This window comes from Colius striatus, chromosome 20 (genome assembly GCF_028858725.1).
Source record: "Colius striatus isolate bColStr4 chromosome 20, bColStr4.1.hap1, whole genome shotgun sequence".
Taxonomy (NCBI): Eukaryota; Metazoa; Chordata; class Aves; order Coliiformes; family Coliidae; genus Colius; species Colius striatus.
This window is the reverse complement of record NC_084778.1, coordinates 6,171,277-6,193,298: the sequence shown is the minus strand read 5'-3', so window position 1 is coordinate 6,193,298 and position 22,022 is coordinate 6,171,277. Positions and strand designations below refer to the sequence as shown.

The window sequence follows — 22,022 nt, the reverse complement described above, 5'->3', positions numbered from 1 at the left end:
CTCACAGACAGAGAGGTGTTTAGGGAAAGGAAAGAAGAATTTGCACTCCCTCTTTTGTTTTCCTCAACTGTGTCAAAATCCACCCTCAAATGAAAAGATGAAAATGTGTCTATAACAGAGACTATGGAGCAAAAAGGAGAAATGCCACTTCTCTGTACACAGCTTTGTTTGTTGAACATAAAGCATGAACTGTCACTGAACCAGACACGTGGAATTAAAGCATTCAAGTAAGAGAGCAAAAGGGAGATAAGAAAGATTAAACCAGCATTTCTTGTACTATAATACCAGAATCAGGAAAGTTAAGAAAAAGTGTTATAAAAAAGAAAAAATACCCAAAAAACCCCCAAAAAACCAAAAAAGCTCTCAATTACTTCACTAAGTGCAAAGGCATATAAGTAAGGTATTGCATGCCACCTAATAAACATTTCCTGCTACTGCACACAGTAACATTTTCCAGTCTCACAAATCTACTCCAGCCCTAAGCAGCTGTTTGGAGGTTTCCAGGTAGGGATGGGAGGGTGAAAAACTGTGTTTTAGTTTGTTTCCTCAGGGTTTTTTTGCAACAAAACCCTAACCTTAAGGCATGCATTGATTGAATGCCTTGTAGGCTGTCAGAAAAACCGTAGCTTTTTAGTTATGGGTTACTAAATGTGCATAGGTTGCAAAGTACCAGTTACTCATGACAGGCTACTTCCTTAGTGCCAGAAAACATTAGTCCTTTTGCCATTCATCTTGGAGAAATGAAAAAACATTAGGCAAATCAGGAGTAGGGAAAATCTGGAGAAATTACAAAGGGGAGGAGTTCACCTTCCTGGCTATGGCTTTCAGGTCAGTCCAGGACTACTTACTCCAGTATAAAACTGAGAGCAGAAATATGATCACATACTAAGAAGTCTAATCAATTCTGGTTTCAACACTGAGCCTATTTAAAATAAATAATGGAATTGCTGTTCCTTGTTCTGTTATCTCTGCACATTCTCAAGACAGAGGCAGTAGGTAAGTCCTTGCTTGCTCTTTCTAACCCCATGTACTAAGGTTACTCTTATTTATTATTTGTTCCTGAGTGCCAGTACATACAGTACAGAGTCTCTAATTCTTCTGTGCTACAGATGAAGAGTGTTTTATTTCTTTCCTTGTTTTTCATTATTTGTGGTAAAATATCAAGTGCAGATTTTTCCTCATGAATGAACGAGTGGGGTTTTTTTTTTCATCTTCAGAGATTTTAACTGCCTTCCTTCTCCAAGCAAAATGAATGAGGTTTGACTTGATCTCTCTTGTTAATTATATACACAAATTTTAAAAATAAAAACATGATTTCTTTATCTGTAAACTTCTTAAGACTTCAAATAGCTTGTTTTAGTTTTCTGCTCATAGTACTTTGTTGCTTGTGATATAAGATGAAATCTTTATTGTTGCCTACTGAGAAGGAACAATATGTCTTTTGCTGCATTAGCCCAGAGATCCATCTATTTTTGCACTCTGTGCACTATGTCCATAAGTACACTATGCACTTAGGATGACTGGATTAAACAGCAATCTATAATTAGTATTGAAAAATGCAGAAGGGGGTTTTATGCTTCTATCAGACCAGCAATGCTATAACATTGGATAAATCACTTTTCCTATGTAAATACCAGCACACAGCCTCGAAATTAAAGACAAACACTGCAGTTCTTAATGGTAATGAAGGGTCTATTGTTTGCACTAAAACAGACAGAGTGCATTAAGGAAAAAAAAGAGATACTATATTATCAGAGGTATCAGAGAGAAGCACTGCACCAAGAGCCTATTAAAGGGACATGGTTTTAAAGCAAATCATGATTCAGGTGCCAGACTTAAAGTAACAGAGGTCTGAGATGCTCAGAAAGTGCCTGAAGGAACACAGCCTGAACACTGGGGAAATGGGAGTGTTTCTCACGTTTTATTTATCTGTTCTTAATTAATTCTCTGTATCTGCATCCATTAGCTTGCCTTTTCCTTCTTACCTGGCAGTTCAAATACCTTCCCTATTCTCCAGCACATATTTTATAGATATTCTCTCTCCAGAAGCTTCCTACATGTCCTACAGGTGAACAAAAACTCCAAATACCTTTGTGCTTCCAAAGTCTACAACCAGTGTTTGCTTGATATTGATTACTGACTGATTAACACTTTGCTAAATTTACTGCTCTATTAAGAGATTTATTACAGGATGTGGAAAGACTATTTAGAATACCCTTATGTGCTTTATTAGATTAGCATTAGTAATTAGTGCTTTAGTAGATGGATGTGAGATAGAGATGTATGCAATATGTTTTGTTGGTTTTCTCTCAACCGTGTTTATTTCCACTTTCTTCTGTGAGTGTAGAGGCAAACTGCACATTAATGCACAAGGAACTTGCTCTCTCCCCCACCTTCTTTTCCATCTCACCACTTCTCAGAACTAGTTGGAGTAATAACCACTTATCAGCTCATTTAACACATCTCTACCTGGGCTGTTACTGTAATCTGGGCAGCTTCATAGTTCACCACACTTAAACATTCAATATGACTGATTACTAGTCTTTCAAATTGCTTTCAACCTTCACCCATTTTAATATCATAGCACATATGTTTTTAAATTTTAGTAATAATCTCTAGCCACCTGCCTAGAGATCAATCAGCACCAGGAAGGGAAACCATCTAGCTTAAATCTCTGTCCAGCACCTCATTCAATGGCTTAGACAGCTCTTGGTTGGCATATTCCATTAATAGCTGCACTGATGCACCTTAAATGTCTTGCTTCATTCTTTCAAGATATCCATGACCCTCTGGTATTGGCATTAGACAGGCAGAAGAGAGGCAAAATCTCTGCAGTGTTCCAAAGGAATATTCCAAAGCTTTTGAGAGAGAGGCTTTATTCATGTTAAATTCGGTCTAGTGACATTCAGAAAGCAAGAATTTCAGAGGATGGTAACAAATATCCAGCTAGAAGATTTGTGCTGAGGCTATAGGGAGCTCTAAGTGGTACTGAAAATCAGGTCTTTTTAAGAGGAATGGAATGTTTTAGCCTTTTTCTTTATCACAGACCAGGACTCAGCCATGAGAAGACATTCTCCCACAGCCCATGCTCTAGTGCTCCAAAAGACTGATAGAACATGATTCCTTTAATTTTCTATATATTACTTACTATTCCTTATTACATATATTCTATATATAGAGTACTTACATACGTTAAACTTTCACAAACTTAAAATTCACATAACTATGCTAACATTGATGTTGTCAGTATTCATCCTCAGTCTGGTGTTTTCTCAGGGCCATTCAAATACAAGACAATATCTGATACCTCTATAAGCAGCATAAAACCTATGCTGTAGTGTTTTCCATTTCCAGTTCTAACACTAAAGACTGCACACATATTTATAGTTGTATTTCAAATTCATTTTAGCTTTGGCAAAACGGGGATGCTGGTACACTTAGATACACTCTGGGATGGAAAATTGTATTTTCATTTGTTTAAGACAGAAGAACTGCAATATGAGACCTTTGGCATACAGAAAAGGTGATGAGCCACAGCTGCTTCAACTAGTAGCCCATAGGTGCTCTGGGAGGTATGCCTAAATTTCCTTCTCTCCACCCACCTAGTCCAATACATGATTAAATATGTAAATAGTAAGTTATCAGCGATATTATCTCAAAGTAATTACCTTGACTATCTCAGTACAGACAGACTTTTGATCTCAAGTTATGATCTTTATGCAGGATATATCACTTAGAGATTCTGTCTTCTGTGTAATCATTCAAGCTGCCAACATAACTTTAAAGCCTTATCTGAGTCTGCCTACTGTCATCCAGCCATATCAGTGCATGCCATCGTTGTCAGATCTACTGCATGCAAGAAGAAACAAGAGCTTACATTCGTCAGGTTGCTGAGTGTGCACCACGAGCAAGAGACACCCACTAACCCCGCACTGTGTGCTCCCCTCTCCTACAGCTACAGAAGCTGCACAAGCAGGCTGCAGGCAGCAGAGGGTTTTATAGCTTTATCACCTGTGTTGAGGCAGTAGCAGGAGCACTTAGTACTAAATAGCTTTGAAACTCTGACATTTTTTACTAATAAATTTTCCCACTAAATGTGGATGCTGCAATTACATTTTGGCTAATGAACTCTGCAAGAGGGACTGTTACACTGAACAGAGGTTTAGTCACTGTCATATCCATTGTCATCTTTAGATTACAAGTGGAGGGCGTTTATGGCTGAGAGAGGAGTGGACACAGACTCCTCATCCAGGCTGTCTAAGGTTGCAGATCATGTTATCTGAGAGTATACTTATTTCCTTCCACAGTTTATGGTAAAGGCACAAAGGCATTTTAATTATTTCACTTGTGGCAGAGCAGCAGGTAAAGCAGTGGAGCCAGAGAGCAGCTCTCCAGTTTGCTCCAACAGCCTATTTCATTGGGGAAGGCAGAGAGAGTGTTGTGTATAAGTGGCATTGAGGTTCTGAAGCAGGCGTTTTTTTACCAGGCTGATGCATCCAAGGGCATCACAGCTCTTTATTTCAAAAACCACCATTCATTTGTTTGCAGCCTGTTTCTGCAGGTGACATGCAACGAGTGGGCAATTTTCCACGTACACAGTGGACCCAATCACATTATTAATGCTTCATTTAAGAACCAGCCTAACTAGTGTGGGTACACTCCGTTGTCATCAATTTGTATTAACTCTCTGTTTAGCTGACCTCATGTAGAACTGCAATGTGCTGTATCACCTCATCCTCTGGCATCCAAGCCAGAGTGCTTGTCTGCTGCCCTTGGGGTCTGGAGGAAGGAAAAGAGTGTGGCAGAAGCCATACACAGGTGCAAGTGATGTTACTTCAGCTTAAGAATTACTCTCTTTTATAGCAAAAAGGGCCAGCATAAGAACTGAAATATCCCTTACATGGTGCAAGTTGTGCACTGTGATGCTTAAGAAAACTGGAGTCATGGTTTCTCCCAGTTCTTACATTTAGTTTTGAAGATTTAGCATCAGAAAAGCATTTTCAGAGACAAGGGCTGCTGTGGAATACCTTTCTCTTAGCTGTCTAAAAAAACAGCCTAAACCTTTAGGTCTCCAAGACATACTGTAAGGTCCAGCTCTTCAGGTAGGTGTCTGTACAAACAGGCTTTTCCCCCTGTTTGTAGCATCGTGGGAGAAGCTTTGTTATGTTGCAGAATCTAATGACTTGCTATTAGGTTTTCAGTTATATTTCTAGCCATAGGATCAGTTATCATAATCCCAGCAAAACAGTCTACAAAGGATAGTAAAGCCACAAAGTAATTTGTTTTAATTATAAAATATATAATATAATATAAAAATACTTTAAAAAGGATTCCTGAATTGTATTTGATGCTGCCTCTGCTGTAAACAAAGCAAAGCAAAATGCCTCACAGAAGCAAATCACCTTAGCCCTGGATACTCATTTTTTGTTAAAGACCAGCTTCTTCCTTTGATACAGCAAGTTTCTGAGGACACATATATATATGACAGAGGCTACGAAAGAATCTCAAGTCACAGCTAAAAACATTTTTCCTCACTCTCTGACACAAAGGAAGTAGTTGGCAAGTGCTTGTAGGACATATCTAGAATCTTCCAATCTCTGTATTTTTACTTCCTTTTCCAGTTTATATGTGTTACAAAGACCTAATTGAGCATGTGATCTATATATACCTGTGTAAATTATAAACTCTGTGCTCCGAGCAGGTGTGGTTGTAATGCTTCAGTACTATAAAAAAGCTTATTTTCAAGGTTAACTCCCCATAATATCTTGGAGTGTACATACATACAGATGTAAATCATTATGAAAAGTAAATTTTCCAGGTAAAAATGAATAGAGGAGTGGTGAATGGTCACAAACATCTCTTTTTACATAATTAGAGATACACAAATCCAGAAGTAAACATTTGGAGCTGATTTTGCCTGTCAAAGTAGTTGATCAGGGCTTCCTGAGGATGTGCAATACTTAAGAATGTATAAATAGACTTCAGTATATATGCTCAGTTTGTGTTCAGCAATCTCATTAATTAAAAAGACAGACTTAAATTCCAGTTGCTTTGTCTTTTGTACTGGAGATAATAAGTTTCACAAAGCAGGCTAAAGATAGAACAAGCCCAATACAAACCAAAGCTAAAAATATACCACATGCAAAACTAGCTGCTGTCATTTTCATAGAAGGGGCCAACCTTCCCTCTGCTGCAAAGCCATGGTTACAGCAGAGCTTAGGGATGGATTTGAAAGCAGTGGGCAGCAGAGCAGTAGTGACAACTATAGCGTTCAGGGCAGCTCAGGCTTTCTGAAAAGCAGCAATGCAGTGGAGCACTATCAGCTGTGAGCCTCAGAAAACGATTGTCAGTGAGGACATGGCTGAAAGAGAGTGACAAGAGATCTAAACAGACAAACAAAAGAGCCAGTCAGTGAAAGAGAGAAAAGGGTTTTTAACTAAAAAGCAACTGAGGATATTCTTACTGTCTCAGTACTTCAGGCTGAGCACTTCAGGCTGAGCACTTCAGTGGCATAAATGGCATTCAAACTTCAAAGAGATGGTTAATAAAAATAACTAACCATCAACAAAGAAAATCTATGGACTTCCAATCACTTTATCCAGAAGGATAAAACCTGTTTCAGTAACTCTATGTGGATGGACAAAATAAAAAGGCAACTTTCAGCTAGCCTGAGTACCACCTGTCCCACGGCACTGAGTCAGAGGATACGTGGGCTTCTGAGCAGCAACTCAGCAGGTCTAAGTAGGGCAGCAAGCAGGGAACAACTAGGACAAAGTAGATTTAGGAACTTTTATGGAATTCAAGCAATCTGACCGTGGTCCAAAGAGCTTAAGGGTCTTTTCCTAGATCACACAATAGCCCGTTGGCAAACTGCTAACGCCCTGGCTTGCAGCCAGAAGCACTGTCCCCCATCCTTCTGCGTAAGTGAACAGAAGAGGGAGTTCTCAACTGAAGGAATTTTTGTGCTGCAAGTTTCCAAGCTGGGCTTGATAGCTAAAACAATTGAAAACGTTTACAATAAAATGAAAACAATACGTAATTGTATTGTTTTCCAGCTATTCTAGTGCCAAGAAACAGCTTTGGTCAGGAAACCAGTTGTAAATTTGACAAGGAAGAAACAGAGATAAGTAGGACTGTTTACTTGCCAACAGAGACTCCCTAAATTTAACTGTCTTGAACTTTGTGAAGGAAGAGGAAGCCTTGCAGCCCAGTTCGGCCCCACTCTAAATTAAAACCCAGTAAAGTCAAGGTGACACCTATGATATGGTGCATTGCCACTTAAATCCAGAACCTGTGATACGACAGAAGAGCCAGATGTAGTTGATAATGCAGTGGCCCAGGTGTAGATGTATACTGAAGGCATAGGTTTACTGAACTATATTACTTCCCATTGTGACAATAATGTAAATGTCTCTATTTAATGCCAGCTAGGCAAGGAGCTTTTGGAAATCTTGGCTGCTGTGCTCTAATACTATGCTCAGCAAAGTGTGGATGCTCCTGGCTTAACTCATGTGTAGTAGCAAGGTATGGGAGTAAACTATGGAACCTTTCAGGGCAGCTCCTATCACAGTAATGATTTCAGCACCTCAGTTACAAAACCAAGCAAACAACCTCCCAAAAAACCAAACACCAAAACCTCCACTTTCTGCTGCATTTTTTTTTAGACAATGAAATAACCTCAGCAGAGTATGAGGAGGCTGAGGTCTGATTGACAGAGCAGTCAGGTGCAATGAGTGCAGGATGGGATCTGCTACATACAGAGTCCCTGTAGGAAAGGGGCTTCAGAGAAAGAGACACAAAAGGCTTTGGAGTCGAAATGGTGAAAAGGTGAAGGTCATGTTGTCAAGAGATGGGACAAAGGATGGACCAAGCAAGAACAGGACTTACAGAATATGCAGGAACTATTTGAATGCTATAAACACTAGGGAGGCAAAAGAATTGTTTAGAGTGGTTCAGTGATATTTCTAGAAGTGATGGGATACAGATAAGCAAGTGGAAAATGTAAGCTATCAAACAGGAAACATTTCCTGACAGTGAAGGCTAATAGACTGTGGAAAAGTCTCCTAAGGGAAGTGGCAGGAGTCTCTCAGACAATTAAAACTAGATTAGGCAACATACCTTAGGGCATAATCATGCCTAAGACCACAGACAACTGACTGGATGTGACAAGTATCTTTCCTTCTTGCTTCAGAAATAGAGCCAGAAAGCCCAGGGGGAAAAAAAGGCCCATTGTAAATGCAAGGTCTCTATAGGTAGAGAGGAATCACATCGGGCTCAAATGAAAGCCAAATGCAAATTTTCCTTGTAAGTGGCACAGGTTATGGCAGTTTGGTTCCTCCTGAACAGCACATGTACAAAAGAGCCTGTTCTCTAACGCTGCATTATTGCTAACCAAAAAAGAAAAAAACCCTATTCACAATAAACATTGATTCGTTGTTTGCTCAGGCATTCTGAAATGTTGGATTAGCTCATTGTTTAAGGTTTTAACACCTTTAAGGACCTTTTTCTTAAGAATCACTGAATTAACATCCTGTTTTATCTCACTGACACCATCCAACTTTCTAAACCACAACTGTGAGCAGTACTTGCTAAAGAACCCACTATTTCTTTGTTAGTTTGTAGGCATTGGGAGTTTTGCAGAAACCTTGTAAAAATTAGATGCCAATTATTTGGTGCACTTTGCATTCACTAGAAGAAGGAAGATCACTCAGGAGTGCTGGATGTAAGGCAGCAGCAGCCACCTGAAGGATGGATATTTTTTCTGTGTTAATTTTTTAAACTTCTCCCTATCATCTTGATGTGAAGGCTGAAAGATATTTAGTGTGCTCATGCATCGATCTACAAGCTGTGATGGAAACCCAGAGGCTTATTTAAGAGAACCTGTCAAACACCTACCAACTGGTAGAGCCAGTGGTTGCCTTGTTTGAGAAGGGTTGGAGTCAGAGTCAGCAATGAAAGGCTCCATAACCCACTTCCGTTTCACTCCTCTGATACAGAGACACCGTATAAGAGCTCCTGACATGATTTGATGATGTTTACCTTCCCTCAGTGTATCCTGTGGTTGTCCCTGATTTTTGTGGTCACAGCCTAAAAGTTCCATGGCCTTACACCCAAGGGACAATGAACTTACCGCACTTACTCATAACTGTCAATTGTATTGAATTGATTTGCATAACAGTAACGCTTTGATGTGTTAAGTCAGGATCACACTCCCACTGTGCAAGGCACTATACAAACCCAGAACAGTAGTCCTTGTTCTAAGAACTTATGGCAAACAGACCAGAATGCCTCAAATGACCTTGATTTCTCACCTGACAACTTTCTAGCTTAACTCACATCCCAAAGGGTTTGAGAGGAGCTGTTTGTAAGTCACTATCCTCTCATGCTACATGGATGGTACAAACTTTAAACATTTGTGTCCAGGTTATTCCTGCAGTGCCAGTTTTTTTCCTCCTAAAGGTTGGTTGCAAAGAAAGACCACTCCCAATCACAGAGTGCTGGCACAATTGTTAAAGAATAGGTTGACCACTGGACTAGAGGAGCTGCCAAAAATATGTCTGCAGTCATTCATCCATGCAAACACTAACACACGTGAAACATAACCAAGCATTATGAAGATTGGTTCACCTGGCATTTGCTAGGTGTTTCTTGATTAAATTATTGATTAAGGCACCTGGAGATATTCCATTGGAACTTCTGGTTCTGCTGTTTCCCAGTGGAGCTGAGAAATGACTCGGTGCTGCTGGAAGTCTGGCCACTCTCTTGTGTACCCAGGCCTGAAAAAAGGCAACAATCCATTTCAGAAATGGCAAGTCTTAAAGCTAAGTTTCAGTTATGTTTAGAAGTGTGTCAAAAAACCCAAAACCACCTTGACAAAACCAATTTTTTAATGATTACAAAAGATCAATGGAACAGCAACATAGAAATTCCTACAGTTCTTACAATACAAATGTACCAGAGTTGTTTACTTTTCTTCTCAATATTACTAAACATTTGCTAAACCAGAAAATTAATCATTATTTACAGAGTTCAGCATACACTTAAGTTTTGTGAGAGATGAGCCAGTTCCAGTCTTTCAAGACTATGCTAATTGCCATGAGCTCATCCAAATCTCCTTCTGTTATTACAGTCAGCCCCATTTTATATTTAGGTTCTATTTATAACTATTTCTAAATACTTACTAGATGGATGGTATTACTGTCCTAGTGATATGAAGATAAAGGTATTAAAAGCAGTTAAGAGCCTTCCTGTAGATGTGTTATAAAAGATCACAGTTTATGGTAATTAGCAATCTAATGACAGGACTCCTCCATAATAACCCCTAAAAATTGATTAGCCACTTATTAAAATGCCTATCATTTAGTAACCACATGCAAACAGAAGCTATCCTGTGACTCGTAAGAAGTTTTGAACTGTTGATTAAACAGCCAAAGAGAATTATTCCCGTTAAAGTTCATTTGAACTTTATAACTCTCATAAACAGCCACGGAAGCATTCTGCAATAAACAAAACAGCCCTGAGTTTCCTGACTAGATCCACAGAAGTGAAATCAGCTCTCTTCCTCTGAATTTCATATTTCTTCTGACAATAAAAAAGCAAGATTAAGATGTGCTATTGAAAAGGTCCACAACCATCTGTATAGGATCACAGCTGAGTTAGAGTAGAGAATCTTCACACATTTGGGAACAGGGAACATGAGATCCTTCATTTCTTACAATTCCTTATTGCACCAAGTAATCTCAAACACAGTTCCTGGAACAGAGGGAGATAAGTCATCCTGCATATGCAAATTTGCAAGTATATGAAAGGATGGCAAGTACAGAACTGATCAAAGGTAATGTATTTTAATACTACATATATTTAGATGTGGAAATTTTGCCTCAAGTAGCTGCTGAAGCCAAGGTTCCAAAGCCAAGTTATTTAGCAGTGCCACTCATGCAGAGTTCTAGAATTCACTGCTAGCATAGTTTTTGAAGGGAATATTACCTGGCAGAAGCTGCTGCACTGAAGACCAGGAAGAGATCTTGAGAAAGGACAGGGCTGCAGGAGTTTTATGATCTCTTCTGAATTCTTTGATCTTAGAACCCAGCTAGATTTGCTGGGTAACATGCTCCATACTGCTAACGAATCTTTAGCAACTGAAGATTTCTTTACTGCTGAAGTAGTCACCTCTTACCAGCCACTGTTGTTTCTATATTCATGACATACATTTCTCTAATAAAATCGCACAGACAAAACCAAGAAGCTGTCTAAACTGTGTGGTGATTTATTGATCCCTGAGGACTGCAGGTTGTGAATCCACACATCTGCTTTTGGGAGGGATAATTTCTATAGCTTTTAATTAATCTAATTTTGAATATCTAATAGTTTGGGGATTTGTTATTGTTTTTTTTTTCAGTTGGAGGCCACTGGTGCTATCGGTCACAGAAGCAAGAAGAGCCACAATGTGAAGGTAATGCTCAATCCTCATGTTCTACATACAGCTGCAGCTTTTGTTTTCCCAGTAATAACTTCCCAGGCTGCCTGCTCTCCTGCTCACCCCAGTGTCTTGCCCAGCTTACCCTGGAAGTGAGTGCACGAGAAGGCACTTCACTTCCAGCACCACCACCACTGGTTTTTGTTTGTTTTGTTATAGTTTCCCAGTTTCTGTAGTTCAGTCAGCCTCAGTGGTAGTCTATTTTCTATTTGACAGACATTGGCATGTGCATTTTTTTCCTGTTAAGGGTAACAGAACATTTTAGAAGCATATTTATCTTTTGAAAACTAAAAAAAAACACATGCCAAGAAAGTTCCTTTGTTAAACTCCAACATCCAAAGGCCTTTCCTTCAAAGATATCTCCAGTTTCCCAAGTGAGAATATAGTGACTGTTATGTGATTTGGCTTTATCAATGATTTGCAGTCTATGGAAATGATCTTTTTTATCCTTAAATAGATCCTCGACATTGGTATGAAACAGACATGGCCTGCAATGGAAACAAACAGTCACCTATCAATATTGTCACCAAAAATGCTGTTTATGACAAGAACCTTAAGCCACTGAATTTTGAAGGATATGATGTGAAGGGATCTTCAAAATGGAACATAGAAAATAATGGACATACAGGCAAGTACTGTCAGATATGTTATTGTATATTTATGTTGTCACTTGGAACCATCCATTCACTTCTTCCATGTCCTGGGCAAGGTGTTAGATATCACTACCACTATTTAAAAGCAAGGAAGCAAAAATGAGATAGTTTCTGCCCAGAGGGGTTGTGGAGGCTCCTTCCTTGGAGGTCTTCAAGACCCACCTGGATATGTTCCTATGCAACCTGATCTAGGTGAACCTGCTTCTGCAGGAGGGTTGGACTAGATGATCTCTAAAGGTCCCTTCCAACCCCTACCATTCTATGATTCTATGGTCTAAATTTTTGCATTCTGGACGTAGTTCTTGAGCATCTCAGCATAAATTGATTCTGTGCATATGCAGAAAGAGAGTTTGAGATGTCTAGGGAGCCTCTAAGTCAAACCACAACCTCTAGGACTAGGAGGGATGTGAGTGAAGGGGTTTAGCACAAAGGTTTTGGCCAAGGTATATAATTTCTGCTGAATATTCCTATACCCTTCACATCTGGGCTTGCTTTTTCTGACCCTGCTTCTGCACAAAGAAGAATTCTGCTGAAGAGGAACATAGCCTGGGAAGGTCCTTCAACCAGTGGCTTGAAGTGTGTGTATCTTACTAGTTCTTTAAATAACGAGCTGAAATGATCTCAGATTTCAACCTGTTTTCATGGGAAGTGATTTAATCTGAGCTTGTTATCAGCTACCTACTGATTGAGTAAACAGTGAATCAGGGAAGAGCAAATCAGTAAACTGAGTGAATCAGGGAAGAGTAATTTAGCACTGTTTCACTTCCTTCTCTAAAAGCAATATTAATGTTGATGCTACAACACTGTTATGCTCAGTTCTTTCACCTTTAAAATATTTAGCAAAAAAAGTCCTTATAATCCTGGATTAACTAACAAATACCTGACATGGAAAGTAGCAAGTGGCAAATACTTTCCTAACTTAAAATGGAAAGGTAGGAAGGCAGACAGCTGGGTAGATTTTCACAGCCAGAGATTCTAGTTTAAAGCGGCAGCATTTTGACAGATCATTTTGACTTTTCACTAGTATCTGGGTTAATGACTTTCTCATTACAGAATGATGTTCTAGAATATCTCTATTACAGTTGCTGTGTGTAGAAATATCTTTAACACAAAAATTAATATTCATAAGGATTGGTCAGAACTCTCATCTTTCCCAGCTAGGCAAAAGGATTAGGCTTTTAATCTGGCTTTTTAAAACGTTTTCCTTCTGAGGGCAACCAATTCCTAAACCACAAGTACAAACACTGAAACTGTTGTTTAAAATACAGCTGCAATTAGAAGCTCTACACGAGATTAGACATCATTATATTCAATGATAGCAAAGGTCAGTGTCTCAAAGTCCTACAATTTAAATAAATAAAAGCCAACAAATGTATGTTAACTCATCCATTTACAGATAAAATAGTAAAGTAACTAAATGACTAACACAAGCTTTGAGCTCATTTGGATTTCAAAACAGAAATGAAATCTCTGGAGCTTCAATCAAGATCAAAACAATCTTTCCTATGGAAAGAAAAGGACTGTGCCATAAAGTACTTACCCCAGAACAATCCAAAGTAGTGCTTTGTCTTTTTCCTCCATTTTACAAAAGGACAAAAGTAGCATCAATTTTTATATACTATTATTTATTCAATGGAAGTGATGTGTAAGCTCTCCAGCAAGTGAAGCTGTACACAAGTCATTCAAGTTCACAGAGCAAATCTTGGGTAGAAGTGAGATCAGAGCTGTGCCATAGAGAGATGCCCAAAAGCTGCTGCATATTACTGTGAACTGGGCTATGATATTTCTCCCTTTCATTTCAAATTAGTTTCAGCTATCCATTTGTCAGAGTTCTGCTTCTGCAGAGTTGAACTTCTGGAACACTTGATATGAAAAACCAAGCCAGACGTTCAGGATAAACTTGAATTCCGTGAACATGCATCTCTCCTCTCACACACCATTAATGTATGATCTGATTAGAGCTTTTTAAAGTTTAAACTTTTTTTTTCTCCTCCAGTTAAAGTAACATTTGGCACATTCCCTAAAATTGGAGGCGGAGGTCTGAGAAGAAAATACAAGGCAATAGAATTTCATTTACACTGGGGAGTCCAAGATGTGCACCAATACCTTCCTGGGTCAGAGCACAGCATAGATGGAGAAAAGCAAGCCATGGAGGTAGGTGAGACTGTGCATTACAGCTCTTACTCGGGAATTCTGTCTAAGATACTATTGTACAAAAACTATTGTCTAGTTCTCTTGTGAAACCCTAACAGTGGAAACTGAGGACTGGTTGCTCACCCATCAGACATAACAATGATGGAAAAATATGCCTGTTCCACGGCACAGGCTGAAAATTGAGGGCTGCAGCAGCCCACAGAGCAAAACACTGTCTGGGGAGATGTACAAAATGATTCAATTGTTGATAAATGCATTTTCAAATTATAGTCTGCTTATTGCACAGTTCCTGCCTCAGGTCAAGGGCTTTGAGCTCTCTGTCCCCTGCCTGTGAGCAGCAAAGCAGCTCCAGCCCCATTTCAGCTTAGGTGCAGAGCAGCAGCCACGCTGCACTCACATAGAATGTAGCACAAAACCAACAAATAATCGGCCTTGACTATTGTGTTACAGCTTCATATTGTTCACATAAGAGAAGATGTCTCAGATATAGCAGAAGCGAAGGAAGTTCCAGATGGTGTGGCTGTGTTAGCATTCTTTATAAAGGTAGGTAGCCAAATCTTTAATTGCACATCTCAAATCTACCATCAGTTTGTGTGAGTGATCAATTGTGTCAATGTTACAGTAGTCCAAGACCTAAGCTTTCCTATCTTCTGCAGGCATTCAGTGCCAGCACTTAGTTCCTTCACCCATTTCTATATTCTGCTTGCTGTTACCTTTTAGCCATGTGATTCAATTCTGCTTTATTCACAATTAATTTAAAGCAAGCAGATGTTGAAAAATGCATGGTTTCACATAAAAATATTTCCATTTCAGGCTGAAGAAGAAAATAAAAACTATGTCACTCTGGTAAATGAGCTGCAGAATGTCAGATACAAAGGTAAGACACTAGTGTTGTTCAAAATACAATATATATTTACTTTTGAGTATATATATTGCCAGATAGTTCATGGTTCAGTCTTGTTCTAAGTATAGGAGAGATTGTTACCTGAAGGTCAAAAGACACATGTTAGTTTGTCAAGCACTCAGAGCATTGCAGGTGGGAGAAAATCTGGTTTTCCTGTTCACAGTGAAGAAAACTCCCCAGAAGCAGAATGAGTACTCCTGCTTCTGCAGGAGGAAGTGAACTGAGAAGGTAAAACCACGCAGCATGTTAACAGGAGAGGTGTGTGTAGCTTGTGCAGTTGGCAGTCAGGTTTCCCAGGCGCTGCAGGACGGGTGTGAGGGGATGAGGCTCTGCACAACCACGAGCAGCAGCCACGTTTGGAGACAAGGATGAACAAACTCTGCAGCCACACTTGTTACAAACAGTATTTCCATGTGGTTTATCTAGGGCAAAAAGCTCAGATGGAGCCTTTGGCGCTGAGTTCTCTTCTCCCACCTGAGGAAAAACTTAAAATGTACTATCGGTATGAGGGGTCCCTCACCACTCCCGACTGCCACGAAGGTGTCATCTGGACAGTGTTTGAGACGCCAGTGGAGCTCAGTAGTTTTCAGGTAAGTGGCAGAGGGATAGCCTGGGAGGTCTGCTTGTGGTGATTGCCACTTCTACTGCCTGTTTGTGCACACAATTTAGCACAAACTGGTCGGCTGCTGCACTGCTTTCTCCTATGACACACACACACTTGGCTTGATGTCAGCCTAAACATAGTCCCTAGAGCCAGGTTTTTTGACTGTTAAATCATCTTTCAAAAAATGGCAGGAAAGGGGAAGGAAGGGGAAATGCTGATGTGAAAAGCAAGCCAAAAACCCCCACAGGTAATCACTTAACTCAGTGCTTTGCCTGCAGCACTTCCACTGCTCTCATCCACACACTCTCAAATTTCAGTGCTTTTCTCCTGTTGTCTCAAGTATCAGGACAGCAGAACAGAACACCTCAAAATCCAAACGTTGAAGTTACCAGCATCAGCTTTAAGCAAATAGAGAAGAACAGGAGACTGAATAATGGCGACCTCAAAAATACAAATCGTTTCTCTGACAGAGCGTATGATTAAAAAATTCAGATGTCCTGGAGTGGAATTTCAGCACTGCTGCTAGCCAGCACAGCCTGGCTGAGAGCCAGCATCTGTAGTTTAGTTCCTTACCTGCAGTGTACTTGTCATCGCTTCAGTCACAGGGTGATGCTCAGCACGCACAAGACAGCATGGCACAGTGCACAGGAGCATCATGCTGGAAGCAGTTAGAAAATTGAAGCAAAAAAAAGAAATCTGAGTTCTCTTACTTTGTGTTACTGTGAAGTGACGGACGAGGACAGGACTGTGTGCGTCAGGAATGGTGTAGTCAGGTCTTTGAGCTGGACAAAATATTTGGCTCACAGAGAAAGGAAGTCCCCATGATTTCTAAGGCTAAAAGAAGTCATCTTTTGGTGACCTCTGGCAGTAGCCTCCATCACATTATTTCCTGCAAGATTTAATGCATCCATCCAGTTCAAAACAATGCCACAGAGTAAGGCTGGCACTGCAGGCTTATCATATCACAATTTCCAGTGTTCTGTGGAAAAAGGATTTGATGATCTATTTTTTTTTTTTGTTTCTTTTGCTGTCTGCAGATTTCCCAGTTCTCAATAGTCCACTTTAAGGGGAAGAACTCAACTAACATGGTTGAAAATTTCCGGCCTGCCCAGTTTCTGAACGAACGCCAGGTGTACCGGTCCAGTGCCAGCATCCTCCTGCCTCCTGTTCATTTAATGCTGCTCCTTGCGCTTACGTACATCCTGAGTTCTTTTTCCCAATGAACACTTCTCATCTCATTCAAGGTTCTGAGATTTTTGGAGGTGTTTTGCTGTTGGTGTTGTTGGTTCTTTGTATCAAGTAGTCTCTCTAAATACCAACTCATGAATCATATCTCAATACAGAATTTAACCTTGTTCTCCTCCAGACACTAACCAGGGATTCCTGTTGCTGCTCGTATTTAAGATGAAAGCCATTCACTAAATCACAAGAATTCAAAGAAACCATAAGATAAAACCACAAAGATTCAAATTAGTAAAAAAACCACCCCCAACACTTCAAGAAAACATTAGGCTGGATTATCTGCAAGCCTGTGATTTTAACACAACACTTGGAAGGCCACTTCTGCAAGAGGACCTTCAAGAGGAGTCTGTTTTCAAGTGCCTATGAAGGGTTTTATTTGGAGTATGTTTACATGCAACACTACAAATCAGGAAGAAAGTAGCACATGAAGTAATCCTTGTCATCCTTGCATTGTCCCACATGAAGGTACAATACAGAGCAAAGAAAAACTGCTCCCATGCAATTGAACAACATCATTCTATCTGGTGAAGGATATGTGACAAATTTCTTCTGTGTTAACACGATTTTGAACCCTTCTTCCTTCAGCATATCTAAAGTTATTTTTAGAATAAGGCTACTGGATTGCTTTCATCTAATCTACTGATTGTGGATTCTCTGTTTTCTCTATAAAAGTTTCTCTATTAAGCCTATTTATTTATCCTAGTATGGAATCCTCCTCTGGGATGCCCATGGCTGAGATGATGTGCTAGAAAGAAAAAAAGGAAGCTCAACCACACGTACCAGTTGCACATCTGTGAAAATCCCTCTCTTTGGAGGGCTGTGTTTGAAGCATGAGACTTTGATGATTCTTTACCATTTTCATCTGCCTGATAAAATGGGACAGCTCAAGAAATGGCTCTTTCAAGTGTAACATTTTAGGAGTTCCTAAATGTCAGTTGGAACATGTCAGTGTGAGCGTTTCCTTTTGGGGTTTTGGGGTTTTTTTTAAATTATAATATACCTGCAATATTCACCTATGGTTAAGGTTCACAGTTTTTACAAGAATTGGAAAATTGTGATTGGAATTGATTTCTTCAGCTCTTACCACGTTACTGAGAGAATAGGTCAATATACTGGGAAATGTGATTTTCTTACATTATTCCATTTCTCTGTCTGAAGACAAACACAACAGTTTTCTTTTGATAATGCCATATAATATGTTACAGCTTCTTTTAGAATTGTCGATTTGGGCCACACCAAAATAGGATTTCATAGTAGCAGACTTGTATTTTTTGCTTTAGGGCAACGTTTGCAGAGAGGACTTCATGCTACAGCTAAATGGCCATTTTCAGGAAATTCATGGCAGTCAGACTAACCACAGCTCTCGAAAGGAGAAAGAGCAGGAGAGCAAATGATTTTAATATTTAAGAATTAATAATATAAGTTTAAAAAAAACACATGGGAAAGTAAATTCACCTTTTTTAAGTTTAGTGGAATGTTTCAGACTTTAACTGAGTTATTAGCCGACTGAAAAACTTCTGAGAAGGAAACAGAAATGAAAGATTAAAGTTGAGCAGAGACCTATATTTTCACTGCCTTGAGGTTTTATTTCTTTTGTCCTTGCTGAAGGTGAATCCACACAACACTCATTCAGAAAAGGAATGTGACCTTTTTTCCCTATTCTCAATGTTTAGGGTTAGTTTTGCATTTTGGGTGTGAGAGGGGTGGAGAAGGAAGGGATTTGGAATATACTGGGAAATGTCTGATGTCAGCAGGTATCTGGAGATTTTACTTCACATGAGTAACCTGCCCCTAGTCAGATGATTATGATGACATAGTCAGCTGGTGCACTGACCCAGTCCATTGGGCAGAGGACAGGCAGGTTTCTTACCATAAAGGAAAAGGTACCATGGGTTCAGCCAGTGTAACTTCACCTCTGTACAAATACTGGACTAGTTTGTCAATCAGGATAAACGGTTGCATACTTACCTGTTGAATATTTTTGTGTTAGCTATTTCCATTACATTCAACGAGCAGAGAATGCATCAAGAAATTAAGAGGAAAGACGCTTTGTTTCCAGACTGTTTTACAAGATGCAATAAACAGAATTTTTCTGAAAGGCTCACGTTTTATTGCTCTTTCAGGATTTATAAGCAACCTGGTAAACAGCATAATCACATCCAGAAGTCTTGCAGACCTGGGAGCTCCTGTTTTTAAGACCAGTGATGTGGATACTCCTCAGGATGCCCCCACTGAAAGCAATTCCTTTTGCACAAAATAGCCTCCTGCAGAAATGCTCTTTGTTTCATTGGCAGCTCTTTTAAACATGATTGGAAGAAACTAAGGAGGATATGGGCCAACTATCATTTATTGTTGGTGAATCATGGGGGTAAATTTTCAGTGGGTTGTGCCTCAGTTTACTGTGTGGATAGAGAGGAAGGATCATTTATAGAAATTAGTTAAGGTGTGGGAGAACCTTATTTCCTATGAAATATATTACAACATAATTAAGAAGAAGAAGCAAAAAAGTCTGCTGAAAAGGTAGCTAGTCCTCTGTAAATACTCTTCTACACAAATCTCAGCATGAATAAAACCTGAAGAGCAAAGTATGATCATTTTTACTGTCTGGATCTGAATTTTATGCCAACAAAGAAAAGAGAAATGCTATAATCTGCATCTGTGTCAGTGATCTAGTTCAATTTGTTCTTTGTCAGAGGCACTGCTTTGCAACCAGGCAGACACATTCTGTTCTGTTGCAGGACATGACAATTACAGGACTAGTATTAATGCAGTGAATAAATACAAACCTACAGCAAAAGTTATTAAATTAACAAGAAAAACAACAATAAAAGACAGGAAGGCTTAGGTGGGCTGTTCAGTTTTCTTTTGTGAAGACAGTTATGGAAAAGAAATTTTACTGTACCACAGGTAGCTTCAGGCACAGATTTTCAAAAATTGTGTCTACACTACATTTGGCATGAAACTTATATTGGGAAGACACTGGGAAACAACAGTAACTCCTGAAGAACTAATAGCCAAGCTGTGACATTACAGGAAAGGGTGGAGGAGGGAACAGAGGCATTTAGAAAGACCCAGAAAGAACAGTGTTTTCCCACGTACAGAAAAGTTAACACAGAACTCTGCTAATACATTTCACATATGTTGAAGCCAGAGTTGAAGACTGCTTTGCTTCTGAGACTGAAAATTCATGTAGGAAAGACAATGAAACAACACTGGAAACTAAAATTCATATATATTTGAGGTTTAAAACAAAAAAGACAAACAAGGGTTTTGTCAGTCTGAATCAGCCAGAGGGAAACTGAGGGAGATTGCATGGCAGAAACCCAGGTGTATGAACTGATTGTGATCAAGAGGGCAAAGGCCAAAACATTTTGGGAGATTATCAAAGTTTGAATGTAGCTCTGCTTATGAGAACTCTGTCCTTTGGGAGCAGTTTGCATTTTGATTTTGAGTTTGCCTGTAATGGCTGTTGTGGTAGAGTCTATTCACCAAAAGGTTGATCAGCAACAAGGGACTCATCAGATGTCAGTAAATGCTCCCCATTTCTAAGAGTATACCAAGCTGAGATTACATGATGTTGTATAATGCATCCAAAAAGTAGTCCTTTTCCAGTTTTGGATCACTTCTTGATTTGAGTGCAAGGCTTTAGAGGGCTAAGAGGTGAAGGAGCATCTACCACATCAACGCAGACTCTTCACTGCTATTACAGTCATCTGACAATCGGCAGGGGGGGTGACAGGAGGGGCAGGCATGAGAAAAAAATCTTAATACAATAAGTTTTCAGCAAAACATTTACTCAGGAAGCAGAAAGAGACAAAGAAAACTAGCCATTACTCACAAGAAATCTATTTATATTATCCACAAAGAACTCTAACAAATTTGTTATCTTCATTGTATGGTCATCAACTCCTGCTGACAAACTGAGCTCAAAGTGCACTTCTGTACAGAATTAATTTGCCACAACTGCTTGGAGAAAAGGATAAAGCTTTTTGCTTTCTCCTTCCTCCTTTGCCCTTCCAGAAGCAGATTTCACAGGGAATACAGCATATGTCAGCTTAGCCAGTAGCCTTCCTGATAAATGGATGTCATATAGCAAATCCATGTAAAATAGATACGCAGGGGACTGGAGAATCTTTCATACAAAGAAAGGCTGCAGGAACTGGGGCTGTTTAGTCTAGAAAACAGAAGACTGAGGGAGGACCTTATTAATATTTACAAATATCTAAATGGTGGGTGTCAGGAGGTTGGGGCAGTACTTTTTTCTATTGTATCTAGCAACAGGACAAGGGGTAATGGGATGAAACACAAAAAGTGCCATTTAAATATAAGAAAAAACTATTCTACTATTCAGGTGAGGGAGCCCTGGCCCAGACTGCCCAGGGAGGGTGTGGAGTCTCCTTCCTTGCAGGACTTCAATAACCCACCTGGACATGTTCCTGTGTGACCTGATCTAGGTGAACCTGCTTCTGCACGGGGGTTGGACTAGATGATCTCTAAAGGTCCCTTCCAACCCCTGCCATTCTATGATTCTACAATCCACCTGGAGTAAAAAAAGGATACAGAGAAACCTAGTTAGCCTCCCAGGCTGGTTTTGAAGTTTAATAAATATGTTCATACCAAGTGTAATATCAACCACTTCTGATCCAGAGACAGAGAAGGCTCCTTGCCTATCTCTGTACCTTGCACAGGGGATAATCTCCACCAAAAGACGCTTATGTTTGGAGACATGAGGCACTCCTCAGTAAAGGTGGATAAGGAAACTTTCTTCTATTAAGTATTATAAATGACATGGGATTTAGAGACATTTCAATTATAAACAGAAGTCATGGTAGCTCTGTGCAGCCAGAGGTGGCTGTGGAAAATATTTCATATGGGAAAAAAACCCACATCAATTAAAAAGAGAAGGGGAAAAAAAGGTGGGATTTACTAGTAAACTAATGTGTATCTGTGGAAAAGCCAATAAAACTCTAGCTGAGATGCATTGATACA

General features: G+C 39.6%; 1 protein-coding gene across 1 annotated transcript; it reads left to right on the top strand.

Annotated features, from left to right (window-relative positions):
• Nucleotides 1-824: 824 nt before the first annotated feature.
• On the top strand, nucleotides 825-19,131 carry CA4 (carbonic anhydrase 4). Its single transcript, XM_062012608.1, has 8 exons — nucleotides 825-996; nucleotides 11,399-11,452; nucleotides 11,934-12,104; nucleotides 14,126-14,283; nucleotides 14,734-14,826; nucleotides 15,097-15,160; nucleotides 15,614-15,777; nucleotides 16,829-19,131. Exons 1-8 carry the CDS (start codon nucleotides 939-941, stop codon nucleotides 17,012-17,014), a joined length of 948 nt encoding a protein of 315 aa, XP_061868592.1. The 5' UTR covers nucleotides 825-938; the 3' UTR covers nucleotides 17,015-19,131.
• Nucleotides 19,132-22,022: the final 2,891 nt, after the last annotated feature.